This window comes from Polyodon spathula, chromosome 3 (assembly GCF_017654505.1).
Source record: "Polyodon spathula isolate WHYD16114869_AA chromosome 3, ASM1765450v1, whole genome shotgun sequence".
Lineage (NCBI taxonomy): Eukaryota > Metazoa > Chordata > Actinopteri > Acipenseriformes > Polyodontidae > Polyodon > Polyodon spathula.
The window spans coordinates 46903460-46927620 of record NC_054536.1 but is presented as its reverse complement, the minus strand read 5'-3'; the positions used below and the strand labels follow the sequence as shown (position 1 = coordinate 46927620).

The 24161-nt window shown below is 38.5% G+C and overlaps 1 protein-coding gene across 1 annotated transcript in view; it reads right to left on the bottom strand.

The window, feature by feature from the left end:
- Positions 1–23809, bottom strand: part of rnf139 (ring finger protein 139) — a 29848-nt gene extending 6039 nt beyond the window's left edge. The window contains exon 1 of the mRNA XM_041245328.1: positions 23508–23809. Within this exon, the coding sequence (XP_041101262.1) occupies positions 23508–23652 (145 nt within the window). The 5' untranslated portion in view covers positions 23653–23809. The remainder of the gene's footprint in view (positions 1–23507) is intronic.
- Positions 23810–24161: the final 352 nt, after the last annotated feature.

Below are 24161 nucleotides of genomic sequence, written 5' to 3'. Positions count from 1 at the left end.
GACATTGCTGCTCACTGAGTTCTGTGTATTCTAATTTAGTAAACAAAAGGTGTATAAACTGGACCCGACACGCCTGACAAGTGCTGAATAAATGCACCACTAAGGGTTAAAGTTTTGAGAGGAAAAATGACAATAAAAAAAGAAATTAAACAAACAAAAAAAATCTGTACAACAGGCTTCCCTAAGCCAGTTTGGAAGCCTAATAATAAGAATAATAATAATAATAATAATATTTAAAATAACAATTGGCTTCCGCAGCTATTCTGGCTTAGGACCTATTAATAATAATAATAATAATAATAATAATAATAATAATAATAATAATACAAACCTTAACAGCAAAAAGGTTGTACTTCGTTGCTTGGCCCCCAATAAATATAGCTGCACGCAACAATGACCGAGAACCAAATGTCAGACCATGTGACCTATGACCGTATTTCCCCTGTGGCATAGCACCCCACTGGCCTCTACTAGTCTTAAGACTCTACTATAGTCTACCATAGATTAATAGCTATAATATAGAGTAGGCTGACATTTGATTTGTTAGTGGCCTGTGTTTTTTGGTGCAGCAACTTTCAACAAACTTCATAGGTCAAAGGACAATGTTAAGGTAATTTCAGGATAGTTACCATGGCCCTATCTGCATAATCTAAGAATTATAAGCTAGTTTTACATTGACCTTAAGGAGAGCTTAAAGGTCACAATAAAGACAATCTTTTAATACAGCATATGTGTTCCTATATACATTCCATAGTAGCCATGACCCTATCTGCACTCTAAGGACATAAGCTAGTTTTATATTTGACCTGACAGTTTCTATTTCGATCGCTTTATTTTTCCAAAGCCGCGTTGTATGTAGAGGTTTTGTAACAGTGGTTAGCAAACTACAGCTGCGCAGACATTGCGGACCGAACAACTCATTTGACCACTATCATTATTTAACTCCAGCCATGGGTACCTTTTCAGCCAGTTTGCCTGAAAAAAAGAAACGGACTTTATATATATATATATATATATATATATATATATATATATATATATAGATTATTAGATATATATATATATATATATATATATATATTAATATAACAGACACAGAAAGGCCACACACACAGTGCCTTGCAAAAGTATTCAGACCCCTGACCAATTCTATCATATTACCGAATTACAAATGGTACATTGAAATTTCATTCTATTTGATATTTTATTTTTAAACACAAACTCAGAATCAACTATTGTAAGGTGACATTAGTTTTATGTTGGGAAATATTTAACAAATAAAAAACTGAAATGTCTTGCTTGCACAAGTATACAACCCCTGTGCTGCGGACACAATTACCTTATCATTGGCCTCCACCTGTGAACCATTAAAGTTGCCGTCACATTTTCTGGATAAAAACCCCACTGTTGAAGGATCATTGGTAAGGCTGTGAGAAGGAAAATGAAGACCAAAGAGCATTCTACAGAAGTTAGAGATAAAGTAATACAAAATGCATAGACTAGGGAAAGCGACAGCGAGTGGGAGAAGTACAGGCGTGGAAAAGTACAGAGCAGTTTAGAAGCAGTAAGGAGAAATGCATCTTGAATTGCTTTAATCAGAAAACAGAGGACATTGGGGAAACACAACAGCAGCTCAAAGTCAAACAGCCGCGCGTGTTTTTCTGATAACAAACAAGCTGAAACTTGGAGCAGCAGATTCAAATTCAGCGCCGTTCTGAGACACGGGCGAGGGGAGGAGCCAACAGCACAGCAGAACAACGCAGCTATAAACAAGGCAGTCTTCCCAGCGACAGCGAGTGGGAGAAGTACAGGCGTGGAAAAGTACAGAGCAGTTTAGAAGCAGTTTGAAAGCAGGTTGACGGCTGCAGAAGAAACTAAACTTAAAAAAAAAAAAAAAACCTCAACATGGTCTTCAAGCCAGTAATCTGCGACACCTGCTTGATGTGGGAAATCCGAGAAAACCCAGCGGAGCTAAACCAAGTGTGCGTAAAGCGCCGCGCGATCCAGGACTTGCATAAACTAGTAAGTGTGCTAGAAATGGAGCTGGAAGAAGTGAGACAGCAACAGGATCTTGAGGAACTGGCACACCCACAATTCATGGAAGTCTGCATCACACCTAACAGACTGAAAGCCACCAGGGTAGGCAGAAGCAGGGAAAAAAAGAAACTTCGTCAAACACAACCACCAGAAACCAAAACAACCAACAAATTTGAGTCACTTCAGAATTTTGATGAGCAGAGCCAACAACAAGAGAATGAAAGGAACAACATCCAGGACCCTATTGACAGTGGTGACAAGACAGTAAAAAGAAGGGAGGTTATGATTGTTGGGGACACCATATTGAGAAACACAGCAAGTTCAATTCGCAGTTTGGACCCCCTTACTACAACAGTGTGCTGCCTTCCGGGAGCCTCGGTCAAGCACATCACTGAGAATGTGGACAGGCTCCTAGAACAAACAGGAGATGACCCGGTAGTAGTCGTACACATTGGTACAAACAACATTGGACGAGACAGACAAAAATCCCTGCCAAACAAATTCAGAAAGCTAGGAAGGAAATTAAAAGAGAAAACAAAAACTGTGGTATTTTCTGGTATACTACCAGCACCTTGCAAAGGACCATATGGACAGCTGGAAAAAATTAATCTAAACGCATGGCTGAAGACGTGGTGGACATGGTAATGCTTCACCTATCTTGATCATTGGTCCACATTCTACAACGAGGACTATCTGAATATTAGAACTGCATGATGTGATAGGTGTTACAGAAACGTGGTTGTCTGAGAGTGATGGGGACGAATATAATATTTGTGGGTATGCACTAGTATAGGAAAGACAGGCAGGACAGAAGTGGAGGAGGGGTAGTGCTATACATAAGAAACAGTCTTGAAGTCCAGGTGTTAAATCTAGAAAAAAAAATTAAAGCAGAATCAATATGGGTCAGAATGATGGACAAAGAATTCAAAAGGAATAATAATGTGGAGCATGCTATAGACCGCCAGATTCAGAAGGTGAGCACAATAATATGTTATACAAATGACATTAGAAATGCGTGTAGCAAAGGAGAAGCCATACTAATGGGGGATTTCAACTTCCCCCAAATAAAATGGGAAAACCCGGTGGGTAGCACAAAGGATGAAATAGAAATGGTGGAAATGACAAATGACTGCTTCCTAACACAATTTGTCAAGGCACCGACTAGAGGGGAGGCATGCCTTGATTTAGTCTTTTCAAATAACGAAGACAGAATAACTAAAACAGAGGTCAGAGAACCACTGGCAAACTCAGACCACAACATGGTCTCATTTGAAGTGTTTTTTAAAACCCCAAAAGTAATGACTAAAGCTAAGGTTTACAATTTTAGAAAAGCAAACTATGAAGGTATGAAACAGAGACTAACAGAAGTAGATTGGAGTAAAATGGAGAACACACCCACAGAAGAAGGATGGTTGTTCTTCAAAAATGTAGTACTAGAGGTGCAAAACAATTACATCCCTAAAGTAGACAAATCTAAATGTAAAACTAAAATGTCAAAATGGTTTAATAGATCAATTAAAAAAAAAAATTCAGCGAAAAAAAGCACTTTACAGAGCATTAAAAAGGGACCAAAAAGAAAGTACGCAGAAAGAGTACTTGGAACTGCAAACGCAAGTCAAAAAGGAAGTTAGAAAGGCCAAGAGAGAAATAGAAATGAACATTGCTAAGGGAGCTAAAACCAATTCCAAAATGTTTTTCCAATACTACAACAGCAAGCGAACATTCAAAGAGGAGATTAAATGTTTTAAGACATACAAATGGCAAAATCGTAGATGAAGAAAAAAAAATAGCAAATATATTAAATGATTACTTTTCACAAGTTTTTACAAAGGAAGATACTGACAACATGCCCCACATATCATCCAGTTCCTATCCAGTTTTAAATAACTTTAGCATAACTGAGGCAGAAGTGTTAAAGGGACTAGGAGCTCTTAAAATAAACAAATCCCCTGGGCCGGATGAGATCCTCCCAGTAGTACTCAAAGAAATGAAAGAAGTAATTTACAAACCGCTAACCAAGATCATGCAGCAGTCTCTTGACACAGGGGTGGTACCGACAGACTGGAAAATTGCAAACGTAATACCGATCCACAAAAAGGGAAACTAAACTGAACCAGGTAACTACAGACCAGTAAGCCTGACTTCTATTATATGCAAACTTATGGAAACTATAATAAGATCCAAAATGGAAAATTACCTATATGGTAACAGGGTCCTGGGAGACAGTCAACATGGTTTTAGGAAAGGGAGATCGTGTCTAACTAACTTGCTTGATTTTTTTGAGGATGCAACATCGATAATGGATAATTGCAAAGCATATGACATGGTTTATTTAGATTTCCAGAAAGCTTTTGACAAAGTCCCGCACAAAAGATTAATTCTCAAACTGAACGCAGTTGGGATTCAAGGAAACACATGTACATGGATTAGGGAGTGGTTAACATGTAGAAAACAGAAAGTACTGATTAGAGGAAAAACCTCAGAATGGAGTGTGGTAACCAGCGGTGTACCAAAGGGATCAGTATTAGGTCCTCTGCTATTCCTAATCTACATTAATGATTTAGATTCTGGTATAGTAAGCAAACTTGTTAAATTTGCAGACGACACAAAAGTAGGAGGAGTGGCAACACTGTTGCAGCAGCAAAGTTCATTCAAAATGATCTAGACAAGATTCAGAACTGGGCAGACACATGGCAAATGACATTTAATAGAGAAAAGTGTAAGGTACTGCACGCAGGAAATAAAAATGTACATTATAAATATCATATGGGAGATACTGAAATTGGAGAAGGAATCTATGAAAAAGACCTAGGAGTTTTTGCTGACTCAGAAATATCTTCATCTAGACAATGTGGGGAAGCTATAAAAAAGGCTAACAAGATGCTCGGATACATTGTGAAAAGTGTTGAATTTAAATCAAGGGAAGTAATGTTAAAACTGTACAATGCACTTGTAAGACCTCATCTTGAATATTGTGTGCAGTTCTGGTCACCTCGCTATAAAAAAGATATTGCTGCTCTAGAAAGAGTGCAAAGAAAAGCGACCAGAATTATCCCGGGCTTAAAAGGCATGTCATATGCAGAGAGGCTAAAAGAATTGAATCTGTTCAGTCTTGAATAAAGAAGACTACGTGGCGACCTAATTCAAGCATTCACAATTCTAAAAGGTATTGACAGTGTCGACCCAAGGGACTTTTTCAGCCTGAAAAAAGAAAAAAGGACCAGAGGTCACAAATGGAGATTAGACAAAGGGGCATTCAGAACAGAAAATAGGAGGCACTTTTTTACACAGAGAATTGTGAGGGTCTGGAATCAACTCCCCAGTAATGTTGTTGAAGCTGACACCCTGGGATCCTTCAAGAAGCTGCTTGATGAGATTCTGGGATCAATAAGCTACTAACAGCCAAACGAGCAAGATGGGACGAATGGCCTCCTCCGTTTGTAAACTTTCTTATGTTCTTATGTTCTTAAAAAGTACCATCTGAAAGCATGTCTGGAGTTTGCCAGAAAGCATGGGAGTGACCCAGCTGCAATGTGGGAAAAGGTTTTGTGGTCAGATGAGACCAAGATAGAGCTTTTTGGCCAAAACTCAAGATACACCATCCCTACAGTGAAGTATGGTGGTGGCAGCATCATGCTGTGGGGATGCTTCTCATCAGCAGGGACTGGGCATCTTGTTACAATTGAAGGAAGAATGGATGGAGCAAAATACATGGAAATACTGCAAGAGAATCTACTTCAGTCCGCTAAAAAACTGAAGCTTGGGAGGAAATTCACCTTTCAGCAGGACAATGATCCCAATCACAAGGCCAAAGCAACACTGGAGTGGCTCAAGAACAAAAAGGTGAATGTCCTACAGTGGCCCAGTCAAAGTCCTGATCTCAATCCCATTGAGAATCTGTGGCACTATTTGAAAATTGCAGTCCACAAGCGTTGTCTAACCAACCTGAACAACCTGGAGCAAATCTGCCAAGAAGAATGGGCCAAAATCACTCCGACACTGTGTGCAAAGCTGGTACATACTTACCCAAAAGACTTAAAGCTGTTATTGCAGCGAAAGGTGTCTCTACCAAATATTATTGTCTGGGGGTTGAATACTTACGCAAGCAAGATATTTCAGTTTTTTATTTTTCTTAAAAAAATATTTCCCAACATAAAACCAATGTCACCTTACAATAATTGATTCTGAGTTTGTTTTTAAAAATAAAATATCGAACAGAATGAAATTTCAATGTACCATTTGTAATTCAGTAATATGAGAGAATTGGTCAGGGCTCTGAATACTTTTGCAAGGCACTGTATGTGTGTGTGTGTGTGTATATATAATTATACAGCTCTGGAAAAAATTAGAGAGACCACGCAACATTATCAGTTTCTCTGGTTTTACTATTTATAGGTATGTGTTTGGGTAAAATGAACATTTTTGTTTTATTCTATAAAACTACTGACAACATTTCTCCCAAATTCCAAATAAAAATATTGTCATTTAGAGCATTTATTTACAGAAAATGACAACTGCTCAAAATAACAAAAAAGATGCAGTGTTGTCAGACCTCAAATAATGCAAAGAAAATAAGTTCATATTCATTTTTAAACAACACAATACTAATGTTTTAACTTAGGAAGAGTTCATAAATCAATATTTGGTGGAATAACCCTGATTTTCAAGCACAGCTTTCATGCGTCTTGGCATGCTCTCCACCAGTCTTCCACAATGATGTTGGGTGACTTTATGCCACTCCTGGCGCAAAAATTCAAGCAGCTCGGCTTTGTTTGATGGCTTGTGACCATCCATCTTCCTCTTGATCACATTCCAGAGGTTTTCAATGGGGTTCAGGTCAGGAGATTGGACTGACCATGACAGGGTCTTGATCTGGTGGTCCTCCATCCACACCTTGATTGACCTGGCTGTGTGGCATGGAGCATTGTCCTGCTGGAAAAACCAATCCTCAGAGTTGGGGAACATTGTCAGAGCAGAAAGAAGCAAGTTTTCTTCCAGGACAACCTTGTACTTGGCTTGATTCATGCGTCCTTAAGACAAATCTGCCCGATTCCAACCTTGCTGAAGCACCCCCCAGGTCATCACCGATCCTCCCCCAGACACTGTGGCTTGTAGGCCTCTCCAGGTCTCCGTCTAACCATCAGACGACCAGGTGTTGGGCAAAGCTGAAAATTGGACTCATCAGAGAAGATGAACTTACTCCAGTCCTCTACGGTCCAATCCTTATGGTCTTTTGCAAACCTCAGCCTGGCTCTTCTTTGCTTCTCATTGATGAAGGGCTTTTTTCTAGCTTTGCCCGACTTCAGCCCTGCCCCTAGGAGCCTGTTTCGAACCGTCCTCGCCGTGCACTTCATCCCAGCTGCCGTTTGCCATTTTTTTTGTAGATCACTTGATGTCATCCTACAGTTGCCGAGTGACATTCAAATGAGTTGGTGGTCATCCCGGTCAGTGGAGAGTCATTTTTGCCCTCTGCCGGTCTGTAGCTTTGTTGTCCCCAGTGTGTGCTGCTTGACTTTGTTCTTATGAACTGCCGTCTTTGAAATTTTAAGGATGGAAGCAACCCAACGCTCACTGTATCCCTCTGTCAGTAAAGCCAGAATTGAACCCTTCTTTTCCTCATTCAAAACTTTCCTTTTCAACTCTTTGGGCATCGTCAATAGTTATTTTTTGATTCCAATTACTTTTGAGGTACTACTAGCACCGTTTTGCCATCCAGCTGGTCCTATTGCAAGAGGATAGTGATGACCACAGGAGTGGTTTTTATACTTTTCCTCTTTAAGTAAGATTTGGTTCAGGTGATCCCCTAATCAGTACCTCATTCAGTAGAATGAGGTGTGCCTGTGTTGGAATTCAACAGACACTGGAATGGAATGGCTGTCATACATGTAGAGATGTGATTTAAGAAATTTTTTTTAATCTTAATTTTTTCCAGAGCTGTATATGTGTGTGTGTGTGTATATATATGATTGACATATCTGCTATAGATACTAATGAGAGCAAAACAAATACAAAAGAAAAACAAGGGATCCACAGATCTTTAAGAAAACTGTGAGTTTTGTATAAATGGATTTTATTTTTAAAACACTGCAATAACAGTTCTGCTTGTGAAGCATGCACACTGTAATTTGACAGAACAGGTGATTTATTTGCACTGTGCAGGACCTTATTTTCCCCCACTGGTGCTTGAGCCCCGCAGCACTCACGGAATCACCGCCTGTGTACCTATTATCAGTGATTTTAAAGCCTGGTTTTCACACAAACTGATTATCGCTTACAAATACTGTATTGGAATAAGAAAAGTGTGTTTAAAAAAGTAACTTCAGCTTTGCTAATGACATCTTCAGTCAGGTCCATAACCAAGTATAAATCTCCACATTTTTGTAAAATGACTTTACACTTATTTCTAAAGATGCAAAGCGTTTCAGTAAATTCAAATGATAAACTTCGCATCCCGCACAGAGGGAGAACACAAACGGAAAACACCATTAAGTGGGGTTGGCATTGCAAGGGAGATTTCACACTGTATTTACAGTATAATCGTAAATCTCAAAAAACTACTCTCTTCTAAATCTTTTGTAGTCATTTTTGTATTACTTTAGTATAAATACATGTTAATTTGGATTCATATGTTGTTTTTTTCTGACTTTATGTGAACGAAAAGACACACATTTGCCCGTTTTCCCATTGGAAATAGTGATGTTTTGAAATATCACTGTTCTGGTCACAAAAGCAAAGTTTGTGGGGAATAATAGCCATTTTCTATACTTTTGAGGCATAAGCAATTAGGAAATAACACTTACTACCCAGGAACAAAAATAAATAAATAAATAAATAAATAAATTGTTACACGGTGTAATCCATCCATCTGAGAGGTGTGGCATATCAAGAAGCTGATTAAACAGCATGATCATTACACAGGTGCACCTTGTGCTGGGGACAATAAAAGGCCACTCTAAAATGTGCAGTTTTGTCACAACACAATGCCACAGATGTCTCAAGTTTTGAGGGAGTGTGCAATTGGCATGCTGACTGCAGGAATGTCCACCAGAGCTGTTGCCAGAGAATTGAATGTCCTTTTCTCTACCATAAGCCGCCTCCAACGTCGTTTTAGAGAATTTGGCAGTATGTCCAACCGGCCTCACAACCGCAGACCACATGTAACCACGCCAGCCCAGGACCGCCACATCCGGCTTCTTCACCTGCGGGATCGTCCAAGACCAGCCACTCGGACAGCTGATGAAACTGTGGTTTTGCACAACCGAAGAATTTCTGCACCAACTGTCAGAAACCGTCTCAGGGAAGCTTATCTGCATGCTCGTCGTCTTCACCAGAGTCTTGACCTGACTGCAGTTCAGCATCGTAACCGACTTCAGTGGGCAAATGCTCACCTTCGATGGCCACTGGCACGCTGGAAAAGTGTGCTCTTCATGGATGAATCCCGCTTTCAACTGTACAGGGCAGATGGCAGACAGCATGTATGGCGTCATGTGGGTGAGCAGTTTGCTGATGTCAACGTTGTTAACAGAGTGCCCCATGGTGGCGGTGGGGTTGCGGTATGGGCAGGCATAAGCTATGGACAACGAACACAATTGCATTTTATTGATGGCAATTTGAATGCACAGAGATACCGTGACGAGATCCTGCGGCCCATTGTCGTACCATTCATCCGCCGCCATCACCTCATGTTTCAGCATGATAATGCACGGCCCCATGTCGCAAAGATATGTACACAATTCCTGGAAGCTGAAAATGTCCCAGTTCTTCCATGGCTTGCATACTCATCAGACATGTCCCCCACTGAGCATGGTTGGGATGCTCTGGAGCAACTTCGCAAGCCATTGAAGAGGAGTGGGACAACATTTCACCGGCCACAATCAACAGCCTGATCAACTCTATGTGAAGGAGATGCGTCATGCTGCATGAGGCAAATGGTGGTCACACCAGATACAGACTGGTTTTCTGATCCACGCCCCTACCTTTTAAGGTATTTGTGACCAAGAGATGCACATCTGTATTCCCAGTCATGTGAAATCCATAGATTAGAGTCTACTGAATTTATTTCAATTGACTGATTTCCTTATATGAACTGTAACTCAGTAAAATCTTTGAAATGGTTGCATGTTGTGTTTATTTTTGTTCAGCGTACAAAAATAGAATATCTTCTGTTGTATTAAAAAAAGACATGTATTGTAATGCATGGGTCACATTGACCCGCGTGGCAGTTCTAGGTAGAGCTGTTTTATCATTTTTGCAATTCTGCCTATCAAATGCCATCAGGATATTTAATTCATATATTTAGGAAAAGTCAAAAATGGACACACACATATGATTTACAACAGAAGAGTAATTAACATTATGTGCAAAATGGGTCACAATGACCCGCATGGTGGTTCAAGTGTTAATTTATTTATACATTTATAATAAACATCAGTTTCTGCATTTATTTAAAAATATGTATTTCTAAATATATTTATTCCTCTGCATTTTTAAAATCATTTACTTCTACCTAATAAATTATTCCTTTATTTATTTTTAATTAAAGACGAACTACAATTTATCAGAGATTTAGACAAGGAAGCTACATGTCACTCTTGTATACAATTCCATTCTATGGTATCTACCAAACAGGAAAGTAGATACTTTCAAACAGAAAATAGAGCAATTCTAGAGCTAAGGCTGTGTGCTCTTCAAGGACATCATGTTGCAAGTTCAAACCACAGTATTCTTTTTGTGATATGTGCTGTTTTAAAACAAATAAATTATTTAATATAAACGTTGTGGATATCAAACTGCTTGCTATCCCTGGTTTATTTTGATGTTGACCAACATGTGGAATCACACGATTGGCAGATGTCCAATTTAGCTTTTCTGTTTGAAAACTCGCTACACACTTAAAGGAGAAGATTTTTACCTTAGTTTGAATACCTTTATCTCATAATGTATAAGAGATATTTCCATTTTTTATTTCACACTTGATTTAAATAAGTTTCAGACTTTTAGTACTGGTACAGATGGTAAGTCTAAGTGATTTAGTTCTGCCTCTGGAACATGGTGAAAACAGCAACTCTTGCAGCTGTAGAGAGACTAGTTTCAAACAAGTTTTTCTAACTTATGAGGAACTACCGTATAAAATGGGAAAACCCAGTGGGGAGGATGACAGATGAAATTGAAATGGTGGAAAAGACAAATGACTGCTTCCTAACACAATTTGTCAAGGCACCCACTAGAGGGGAGGCATGCCTTGATTTAGTCTTTTCAAATAACGAAGACAGAATAACTAAAACAGAGGTCAGAGAACCACTGGCAAACTCAGACCACAACAGGGTCTCATTTCAAGTGTTTTTTAAAACCCCAAAAGTAATGACTAAAGCTAAGGTTTACAATTTTAGGAAGGCTAACTATGAAGGTATGAAACAGAGACTAACAGAAGCAGATTGGACTAAAATAAAGAAAACATCCACAGAAAAAAGAATGCTGTTTTTTTTTTTTAATGTAGTACAAGAGGTAAAAAAAAATTACATCCCAAAAGTAGACAAATCTAAAACAAAATTGCCAAAATGGTTAACAGATTAATTAAAAAAAAAAATATTCAGCGAAAAAAGGCACTTTACAGAGTGTTTAAAAGGGCCAAAAACAAAAGTACACAGAAAGAGTCTTCCCAGCGACAGCGAGTGGAAGCGACAGCGAGTGGGAGAAGTACAGCGTGGAAAAGTACAGAGCAGTTTCGAAGCAGAAAGGAGAAATTGCATCTTGAATTGCTTTAATCAGAAAACAGAGGACATTGGGTAAAAACAAGAGTAAGGGCGTGTGTTTTTCTGATAACAAACAAGCTGAAACTCGGAGCAGCTGATTCAAATTCAGCGCCGTTTTGAGACACGGGCGAGGGGAGGAGCCGACAGCACAGCAGAACAACGCAGTTAAACGAGGCAGTCTTCCCAGCGACAGCGAGTGGAAGCGACAGCGAGTGGGAGAAGTACAGCGTGGAAAAGTACAGAGCAGTTTCGAAGCAGAAAGGAGAAATTGCATCTTGAATTGCTTTAATCAGAAAACAGAGGACATTGGGTAAAAACAAGAGTAAGGGCGTGTGTTTTTCTGATAACAAACAAGCTGAAACTCGGAGCAGCTGATTCAAATTCAGCGCCGTTTTGAGACACGGGCGAGGGGAGGAGCCGACAGCACAGCAGAACAACGCAGTTAAACGAGGCAGTCTTCCCAGCGACAGCGAGTGGAAGCGACAGCGAGTGGGAGAAGTACAGCGTGGAAAAGTACAGAGCAGTTTCGAAGCAGTTTGAAAGCAGGTTGACGGCTGCAGAAGAAACTAAACTTCAAAAAAAAAAACCCTCAACATGGTCTTCAAGCCAGTAATCTGTGACACCTGCTTGATGTGGGAAATCCGAGAAAACCCAGCGGAGCTAAACCAAGTGTGCGTAAAGTGCCGCGCGATCCAGGATTTGCATAAACTAGTAAGCATGCTAGAAATGGAGCTGGAAGAAGTGAGACAGCAACAGGATCTTGAGGAACTGGCACACCCACAATTCATGGAAGTCTGCATCACCCCTAACAGACTGAAAGCCACCAGGGAGATAGAAGGTCAGAACAGCTGGGTTCAGGTAGGCAGAAGCAGGGAAAAAAAGAAACTTCGTCAAACACAACCACCAGAAATCAAAACAACCAACAAATTTGAGTCACTTCAGAATTTTGATGAGCAGAACCAACAACAAGAGAATGAAAGGAACAACATCCAGGACCCTATTGACAGTGGTGACAAGACAGTAAAAAGAAGGGAGGTCATGATTGTTGGGGACTCCATATTGAGAAACACAGCAAGTTCAATTCGCAGTTTGGACCCCCTTACTACAACAGTGTGCTGCCTTCCGGGAGCCTCGGTCAAGCACATCACTGAGAACGTGGACAGGCTCCTAGAACGAACAGGAGACGACCCGGTAGTAGTCGTCCACATCGGTACAAACAACATTGGAAGAGACAGACCAAAATCCCTGCAAAACAAATTCAGAGAGCTAGGAAGGAAATTAAAAGAGAAAACCAAAACTGTGGTATTTTCTGGTATACTACCCGCACCTTGCAAAGGACCATATGGACAGCTGGAAATAATTAATCAAAACCAATGGCTGAAGACGTGGTGCACACGGGAAGGCTTCACCTATCTTGATCATTGGACCACTTTCTACAACGAGGACTATCTGTATAGACGGGATGGACTGCATTTAAATAACAAGGGAACTAGTCTACTTGGAGAAAAGATCCTCGAGCAGGTTCGGAAGCATTTAAACTAGAAAGGAAGGGGGGAGAAATCAACAAAAAAACAGAAGGGAGACCGCATCAAAACAAGAACAACAACTCAGGTAAGACAACCATTAAATGTATTTATCTAAATGCTAGAAGTATCAGAAACAAAATTCTAGAACTTGAAGCTACTGCACTAACAGGTAACTATGATGTGATAGGTGTTACAGAAACGTGGTTATCTGAGAGTGATGGGGACGAATATAATATTTGTGGGTATACACTGTATAGGAAAGACAGGCAGGACAGAAGAGGAGGAGGGGTAGCGCTATACATAAGAAACAGTCTTGAAGCCCAGGTGTTAAACCTGGACAAAGAAAATAAAACCGAATCAATATGGGTCAGAATAACAGACAAAAATTCAAAAGGCATAATAATAGGAGCATGCTATAGACCGCCAGATTCAGACGGTGAGCACAATAATCTGTTATACAATGACATTAGAAATGTGTGTAGCAAAGGAGAAGCCATACTAATGGGGGATTTCAACTTCCCCCAAATAAAATGGGAAAACCCGGTGGGTAGCGCGAAGGATGAAATAGAAATGGTGGAAATGACAAATGACTGCTTCCTAACACAATTTGTCAAGGCACCCACTAGAGGGGAGGCATGCCTTGATTTAGTCTTTTCAAATAACGAAGATAGAATAACTAAAACAGAGGTCAGAGAACCACTGGCAAACTCAGACCACAACATGGTCTCATTTGAAGTGTTTTTTAAATCCCCAAAAGTAAAGACTAAAGCTAAGGTTTACAATTTTAGAAAAGCAAACTATGAAGGCATGAAACAGAGACTAACAGAAGTAGATTGGAGTAAAATAGAGAAAACACCCACAGAAGAAGGATGGTTGTTCTTCAAAAACGTAGTACTAGAGGCGCAAAACAATTATATCCCTAAAGTAGACAAATCTAAATGTAAAACTAAATTGCCAAAATGGTTTAATAGATCAATTAAAAAAAATATTCAGCGAAAAAAGGCACTTTACAGAGCATTAAAAAAGGACCAAAAAGAAAGTACACAGAAAGAGTACACAGAACTGCAAATGCAAGTCAAAAAGGAAGTTAGAAAGGCCAAGAGAGAAATAGAAATGAACATTGCTAAGGGAGCTAAAACCAATTCCAAAATGTTTTTCCAATATTACAACAGCAAGAGAACATTCAAAGAGGAGATTAAATGTTTAAGAGATACAAATGGCAAAATCGTAGAGGAAGAAAAAAAAAAAATAGCAAATATGTTAAATGATTACTTTTCACAAGTTTTTACAAAGGAAGATACTGACAACATGCCCCACATGTCATCCAGTTCCTATCCAGTTTTAAATAACTTTAGCATAACTGAGGCAGAAGTGTTAAAGGGACTAGGAGCTCTTAAAATAAACAAATCCCCTGGGCCGGATGAGATCCTCCCAGTAGTACTCAAAGAAATGAAAGAAGTAATTTACAAACCGCTAACCAAGATCATGCAGCAGTCTCTTGACACAGGGGTGGTACCGACAGACTGGAAAATTGCAAACGTAATACCGATCCACAAAAAGGGAAACAAAACTGAACCAGGTAACTACAGACCAGTAAGCCTGACTTCTATTATATGCAAACTTATGGAAACTATAATAAGATCCAAAATGGAAAATTACCTATATGGTAACAGGGTCCTGGGAGACAGTCAACATGGTTTTAGGAAAGGGAGATCGTGTCTAACTAACTTGCTTGATTTTTTTGAGGATGCAACATCGATAATGGATAATTGCAAAGCATATGACATGGTTTATTTAGATTTCCAGAAAGCTTTTGACAAAGTCCCGCACAAAAGATTAATTCTCAAACTGAACGCAGTTGGGATTCAAGGAAACACATGTACATGGATTAGGGAGTGGTTAACATGTAGAAAACAGAAAGTACTGATTAGAGGAAAAACCTCAGAATGGAGTGTGGTAACCAGCGGTGTACCACAGGGATCAGTATTAGGTCCTCTGCTATTCCTAATCTACATTAATGATTTAGATTCTGGTATAGTAAGCAAACTTGTTAAATTTGCAGACGACACAAAAGTAGGAGGAGTGGCAAACACTGTTGCAGCAGCAAAGGTCATTCAAAATGATCTAGACAAGATTCAGAACTGGGCAGACACATGGCAAATGACATTTAATAGAGAAAAGTGTAAGGTACTGCACGCAGGAAATAAAAATGTACATTATAAATATCATATGGGAGATATTGAAATTGGAGAAGGAATCTATGAAAAAGACCTAGGAGTTTTTGTTGACTCAGAAATGTCTTCATCTAGGCAATGTGGGGAAGCTATAAAAAAGGCTAACAAGATGCTCGGATACATTGTGAAAAGTGTTGAATTTAAATCAAGGGAAGTAATGTTAAAACTGTACAATGCACTTGTAAGACCTCATCTTGAATATTGTGTGCAGTTCTGGTCACCTCGCTATAAAAAAGATATTGCTGCTCTAGAAAGAGTGCAAAGAAGAGCAACCAGAATTATTCCGGGCTTAAAAGGCATGTCATATGCAGACAGGCTAAAAGAATTGAATCTGTTCAGTCTTGAACAAAGAAGACTACGTGGCGACCTAATTCAAGCATTCAAAATTCTAAAAGGTATTGACAGTGTCGACGCAAGGGACTTTTTCAGCCTGAAAAAAGAAACAAGGACCAGGGGTCACAAATGGAGTTTAGAAAAAGGGGCATTCAGAACAGAAAATAGGAGACACTTTTTTACACAGAGAATTGTGAGGGTCTGGAATCAACTCCCCAGTAATGTTGTTGAAGCTGACACCCTGGGATCCTTCAAGAAGCTGCTTGATGAGATTTTGGGATCAATAAGCTACTAACAACCAAACGAGCAAGATGGGCCGAATGGCCTCCTCTCGTTTGTAAACTTTCTTATGTTCTTATGTTCTTAACTGCAAATGTAAGTCAAAAAGGAAGTCAGAAAGGCCGAGAGAGAAATAGAAATAAACATTGCTAAGGGAGCTAAAACCAATTCCAAAATGTTTTTCCAATATTATAACAGTAAGAGAACATTCAAAGAGGAGGTTAAATGTCTAAGCGATACAAATGGCAAAATCATAGACGAAGAGAAAAAGACAACAAATACATTAAATTATTTTTACAAAGGAGGATACGGACAACATGCCCCATATGTCAACCTGTTCCTATCCGGTTTTAAATAACTTTGGCATAACCAAGGCAGAAGTGTTAAAGGGACTAGGAGCTCTTAAAATAAACAATTCCCCTGGGCCAGATGAGATCCTCCCAATAGTAAAATAAATTAAATGAGTTATTTAAAAACCACTAACCAAGATCATGCAACAATCTCTTGACACAAGGGTTGCACCCACAGACTGGAATTGCAAACGTAATACTGATCCACAAAAAGGGAAACAAAACTGAACCAGGTAACTACAGATCAATAAGCCTGACTTCTATTATATGTAAACTTAATGAAACTATAATAAGATCCAAAATGGAAAATTACCTAACAGTATCCTGGGAGACGGTCAGCATGTTTTTAGAAAAGGAAGACTGTGTCTAATTAACCTGCTTGATGTTTTTGAGGATGCAACATCAACAATTGCAAAGCATATGATATGGTTTATTTAAATATCCAGAAAGCTTTTGACAAAGTCCTGCATAAAAGATTAATTCTCAAACTGAACGCAGTAGGGATTCAAGGAAATGCAAGCACATGGATTAGGCAGTGGTTAACATATAGAAAACAGAAAAAGTACTGATCAGAGGAGAAACCTCAGAATGGAGTGAGGTAACCGGTGGAATACCATAACGATCAGTATTAGGTCCTCTACTATTCCTAATCTACATTAATGACTTAGATTCGTATAGTAAGCAAACTTGTTAAATTTGCAGATAACACAAAAATAGGAGGAGAGGCAATCACTTGTCATCCAAAATGATCTAGACAGCAATCAGAACTGGGCAGACACATGGCAAATGACATTTAACCCTTTGCAGTCCATTTATTCAGTGCTTGTCAGGAGCGTCAGGTCCAATTTATTTTCACATGCGCAGTTTAAAATATTTTTTTCAGCGTCAAACAGGTTTAAAAGGCACTGCATTGCAAACAGACACCCAGTATTGCATCTCAAGCCAAGCCCCACCCCTTGTTCGCTGTACTTTTCATATACCTCTTCATAGTCGTGCATAATAACTCCTCTCCTGATCACTCATTTACCACCAAACTCCTCAATAATGCGATCCAAGTTATTATTACTAGAACATCTCAAAAAGCTCTACAAATGTCCATGATATTCTTTGAATACTGGATGCAAAGGCAACTATCTTCTTTGTTTGTGTCCATGTTATCTCTGTGATGCAGGGGCTATGTGTATTGCTCAGACATGCCCCCTTTTTTTCGGCTTCTCTCTGCTCCTATTGGTCTCACTCAGCCATTGAAAGGTGTTCTCTGCTTTTTCTGGAGAAAAAAATAACTAGAGTGCTTGAAGTCTTTTTGATGATGTCGGACTGAAAAGGGAAAATTGTAATTATGGCCTTGGTCCAACATAGGACTGCAAAGGGTTAATAGAGAAACGCGTACGGTATTGCATGCAGGTAATAAAAATGTGCATTATAAATATCATATGGGAGATACTGAATTTGAAGACGGAATTTATGAAAAAGACCTAGGAGTTTACGTTGACTCAGAAATGTCTTCATCTAGACAATGCGGGGAAGCTATAAAAAAGGCCAACAACATGCTTGAATATATAGTGAAAAGTGGGGAATTTAAAATCAAGCAAAGTAATGTTAAAACTGTACAATGCATTAGTAAGACCTCATCTAGAATACTGTGTTCAGTTGTGGTCACCTCGCTACATTAAGGATATTACTGCTCTAGAAAGAGTGCAAAGGGCAAATTATTCCAGGTTTAAAAGGCTGTCATAAGCAGACAGGCTAAAAGAATTGAATCTATTCAGTCTAGAACAAAGACGACTACACTGTGATCGGATTCAAGCATTCACAATACTAAAAGGTCTTGACGATGCTGACCAAAGGGACCACAAATGGAGATTAGATAAAGGGGCATACAGAACAGAAAATAGGAGGTACTTTTTTTTTTTTTTTTTTTTTTTTTTTTTACACAGAGAATCGTGGGAATCTGGAGCCAACTCCCCAGTAACGTTGTGGAAGCTGACACCCTGGGATCCTGGGATCAATAAGCTACTAACAACCAAATGAGCAAGATGGGATGAATGACCTTGTAGCAGGAGGTGGAGAGCCCTGCACATTATTAAAAAGGGGGCAGGGCAAAGCCCTTCTATAAAATATTTTTATATGTGGAGGACGAGCGAGATGCTTGTCTGCCACGTTATTGTTTTGATTTAGTATTTATTTTTAGAACGGGGTTCCCCCCCCCTCCGCCCCTGTGCAATTTATTGTTTTGTATTTGTTTGCATTATGATTTATTTATAAAGATGACGGCCAATAGCTGAGTGTGTTGTTATTGTTGATTTGAATGAATGTTGTGTTATTTGAAAATACAATTTTTTCTTTGTTATTTTTTGGTTTGGATGTGGTCTGGTACTACCAGACATGTGAGAATGTGGCTGGTGTTGTTTACTGAATTAATGTGTTTCTAATTATTTTGTTAAAGTCACCTGTTATAAGCGCCTGCAGCTCTCGGCACTCTGGGTGAGGTGTACAGAGGGCAGTACGGGAGAGCGAGAGGAGAGAGAGAAATTTAAAACTAAATGAAACGTTTAGGTTCAGTGAAGGCGACTGCCCAGCCTGACCTTGGTTTTGTTGTGTTTTTATGTTCGTGAATTGTTTTATTTAAAACTTTTATTTTCGCTCTGTGAGCAGTGTTTTTCTGTTTAAGCCTTTTATTTGTGTTTAAATAAACAGTGCGCAGCATCTTTTTGCCCTGCAGTACTGCCTTTGTTATTCTTCCTGCATCTGGCCTGACGTCACCACACGCCATTCTGTCACAGGCCCCGTCTAGTTTGTAAACTTTCTTATGTTCTTAAGATCCAAAGTATCAAAATAGTATCGAACATCATGATACTGTGCAAGGTATCATAGCGATACTGCTTAAATGAGGTATCGCAGAACACTAACGTCAACAGGCATGTTTTGTTCACAAAACTTTACACCAAGTTGCTACTTAATAATGGTTTTATGTTAGTTTTTTATGAATACAGTTGTCAATTATCAGATCTTTTATCAACCGTACTGACTAATCAATTGAACGCACCTGTAATCATGTGATGAATTTCGTTTAGTTGCAATCCTGGGAATCCCGATTTCGGGATTGTATTAAGGAAACTCTGATTCTGTTTTCTTTCATTTTCAAAGTATTGTATATGGTACGTTTAATTACAGTATTTCATTATCTAACGGTAGGTTTTAACATTTTACTGAACTGCATTAATGTAATCATTTGTAATGCTTTGTAACTATGTATACTTAATGTGATAGAATAGGTTACTAACTGTATATAGTCATCAGTAGGTACTTGTGTATGTTATCCTTTTAGAAATTAACAATCCAGGAAACACACTGTTGTTCACAAGAAACTGGTACACTGGGATGAATACACCTAACTTAGTTATTTTATATGAAAATAAACCAGTACTCCCTGCACAACCACGTGGTTTAACAAACTAAGAACATGACAAAACTGCCTTCAGGGCGTGACATAAAACAATACCGTTGTCACAGAAAATGGGTAGACCGTTTTTTTAAATGTGACATTTGTCACCGTATCTATACACACATACACAATTATATTATATTATATATATGTGTGTGTGTGTGTGTGTGTGTGTGTGTGTGTGTGTGTGTGTATATTATATTTTTTATTTATGTATTTTTTTTATATTTTATAATTATAGTATTGAATTTAGTTTTATATCTTATATCTTTATTATTATATTTTATATAATTAATATTATTTAAATTTATTTTCTTTTTATTATTTTATTATTATTATATCTATTATTTATAATTTTTTTATTTTATATATATATATATATATATATATATATATATATATACACACACACACACACACACACACTACCTTCATACATGCTTGTGTTCTGATATTTACAGGGCTGTCTAGTGGATTTTACAGTTTTTATTATTATTACAATATAATCTGTTATTACCCACTGACACAACCTTTAATGACATTGCTGGAATGTTGTAATTTACTTAAGTCGTTTCTATAAGACTGTGTGCAGGCAGCTTCATGATTGCATCTGAAGTATTTGCAGATGTTAATGATCTTACATAATAAACAGTCTCAAATAGTTGCCGATCTCCAATTGGCGCCGGGGCTACTGGCAAATACAATAAATAAATGCTGGGGTATTTATTTAAAGTTTTACAGTGTGTGTGTGTGTGTGTGTGTAATATATATATATATATATATATATATATATATATATATATATATATATATATATATATATATATATATATATATATATATAATGTCAGTTGGAGGTTCCCGCAGGCAGGCGTCTCGCACAGGGAGAGGCAATCCACACACAAGCATGGGGCAGATGCAAACGGGACCTCTCGCACTAAAGCATATCGTCGATGCTGCTGTACAAAAGAGCCGAATCTTTGCAAGTCACCTACAAGCCATGCTGCTGCCTTCCCCCGTGCACGCTACAATATATACAGTACCAGTCAAAAGTTTGAGTACACCTGCTTGAAACCAGGTTTTTCATGTTTAACCATGCTTTTAATTTTATAAACTTTTCTAGTAACACTTAATATTTAATTATATGATACATGTACTTATATAAGCTGATAATCATAAATGAATTGCATTCAAAAAATTTATTCTTAAATGAAAATGTAAATCTTGTCAATTTCAATTTTCAATGGTCACCCAAAGCAAGGGGATTTCAGTCTGAAGCCAAAGTCAGTTAAAAGTCTGAAATGTGTATAACACGGTGTTAGAACACTGGCCTAAGTATAAAAGGGTCTTTGTTAGATGTTCTCTGAGTTAACTAGCATGTTTCCTAATTAACCTTTTGTCACCAATTATTGTTAACAGGTGAGGGTCCATGATTACTATAAATATCTTAGCATAGGCACAAGTTTGTCATTCTTGAACGTAAGGGAGCAGAAAATGGCAAAATACGCTCAGTTAAACAAAAAAAAAAGACAGTCTAATTACTTTAAGAAATGAAGGTCAATCTTTAAGACAAATCGCAAGAACTTTGCAAGTGTCTGTAACTGCTGTGGCCAAGACCATTAAACGATTTGATGAAACTGGCACTCATGTGGACCAAACAAGGTCAGGCAGGCCACGAGTGACCTCAGAATCAGAGAACAAGTTCATTCGAGTCAAGTCTGTGAAACCGGCGATTAATTAAACGTGAAGCTGGCGTAACTGGAAGAATTACTGCAAAGAAACCATTGTTAAGAGTGCAGAATAAGAGGAAGAGACTTGCCTGGGCCAAAAAACACGGAAACTGGGCGTTTGAGGAGTGGAAGTCGGTTTTATGGACCGATGAGCCAAAATTTGAGATATCTGGGTCCAACCGCCGTATTTGTAAGACACAGAAAAGGTGAGCGCATGAGTTCTGCATGTGTGGTTCCCACTGTCAAGCACAGAGGAGGCAGTGTCAAGATCTGGGGTTGCTTTGCTGGTGACAGAGTTGGTGATCTTTACCAAGTCCATGGCAAGCTCAACCAGCATGGCTATCACAGCATACTTCAGAGGCATGCCCTTCCATCAGGATTATGGCTAGTTGGGCAGTCCTTCTTTCTTCAGCAAGATAATGACCCGAAACACACCTCAAATTTGTGTAAGAACTATCTGGCGAAGAAGGAAAGTTAAGGACAACTCAATCTAATGACCTAGCCTGCCCAGTCTCCAGACCTCAATCCCACATAACTTGTATGGGATGAACTGGACAGAAGAGTCAAAGCAAAGCTACCTACAAGTGCCCTACATCTCTGGGAATTGCTGCAGAAGTGCTGGGAAGACATGTCGGGTGATTTCCCACTGAAACTTGTTAACCGAATTCCTCATGTTTGTGAGGCTGTTATTAAAGAATCCAAGATTTAGAGACAATTTACAATTTTCTTGAACATTGCTTTGATGCTCCTTATCTTTTGTATATTGTAACATGTGTGTTCCTTTTTTTCATTTTCAAGTATTTACAGAAACTTATACGACGAAAACACTGTCAATTATGAAAAAAACTAGTTTCCAGCAAGTTTACTCAAACTTTTGACTGGTACTGTATATACACACACACACATATACATACATAATATATACACACACACACATATATAAACACACAAATATAAAAAAATAAAATAAAACATTGTTCCTATATTTTTCCAATAATTTACCATGTTTTTAGTATGTTGTACCATGTGTGAATCAATGCAGGTAAAACGTGATTTATTTTGCATGTATGTCTGTTTTAAATCCACATAATAAGCTAATTTGATTGTCATACCATACGTGTTATACATATTAACGAAAATAATTATACGGCTTCAATACTGACATAGACTATATTACAAACTTAAAAAAAGAGATAATTTTCACTCAACTGAGAAGGGTCATACAAATGAATATTAATAATTTAGAAAAGGTTAACCCGTTTTAACATAAATATAATTGCACATCAAAATAAACCGCAAGTTAAATCAATTGACTAGTTATATACAAAATACTGCATTTTATTTAGTCACCTTACCACCCTTTTTGAACAGGGTAGTAAGGTAACATTAACCAGTATAAGTCATAACAACAAATACAGTATTATATTAATTCATTTAACGGTATGCAATATTAAAAAGTAGTATTAAAACGATGCGATTTAAGGCATGCGTGAACCCCTCCCTTTAAATTTAGTAGTCCACGCATGCGCAATATGGGCGATCCCCCCCCGTATTATACTTTTATAATACTACCATTTGTAAATAAATAAATAAAAGTTATACATTGCAGTGAATAAATCACTTTAATGTAACAAACACCTATCAGATATTATTTTTAACCCAAATACTTATTTAAAACACGGCTTTACGTGGACTCGGTCGGTGCACTTGCTCAGCAGATGAACAAACTCGTAAAGATCTAAGCAATGACAATAAGTAAGCGAAATTAACAGGTTATACCTTATTTGAATCATAATGCATTTTGAGCTTGGTACTACTTACCCAGTAACCGGATTAAAACCTGTGCTGCTGCGCCAGCCAACCCAGAGCCCGGATCATGGTAAGAGTTAAAGATGGCGTCGATAATGAAAATACAGGGAACTCGGAGCACAACATCTAGCACGGCCAAGGCCTGAGGTGATGGCATGGTGCACAGTTCCTTGAGGACTTGTCCCAACGGTGGACGATACTAGCCCTCGCGTCTCTATTTTCGAAACACGTTAAATTAATATTACAGGTTATTTCCCTGGATCCCTACCCACCGCCATTTTCACAGTCCTCCTCGTTACTATGTGCGGAACCAATGATAGCAAGCAAAAAAAAAAAAAAAAAAAAGCAGGACAATCCATCCCATGGTTCAATCGTGATATCCCATGACCCAATGCGCGAATCTCTACAGGCGCCATTATTGGAGCCCACTCAAACTTAATATAAGGCAGTGGTCCTCAAATTAATTTGGGCACGGGCAGGAATTGATCTTGTCTGTTTGCCTTTTCGCGACATATAACACACACACACACACACACACACACACACACACACACACACACACACACACACACACCCATATTGAAAAAATGAAATTAAGTGACGGCAGTATAGATTCTTGGGCTACAGAGCAGAAGTTCTGGCAGCTGCAGACCTACTAAATAGACC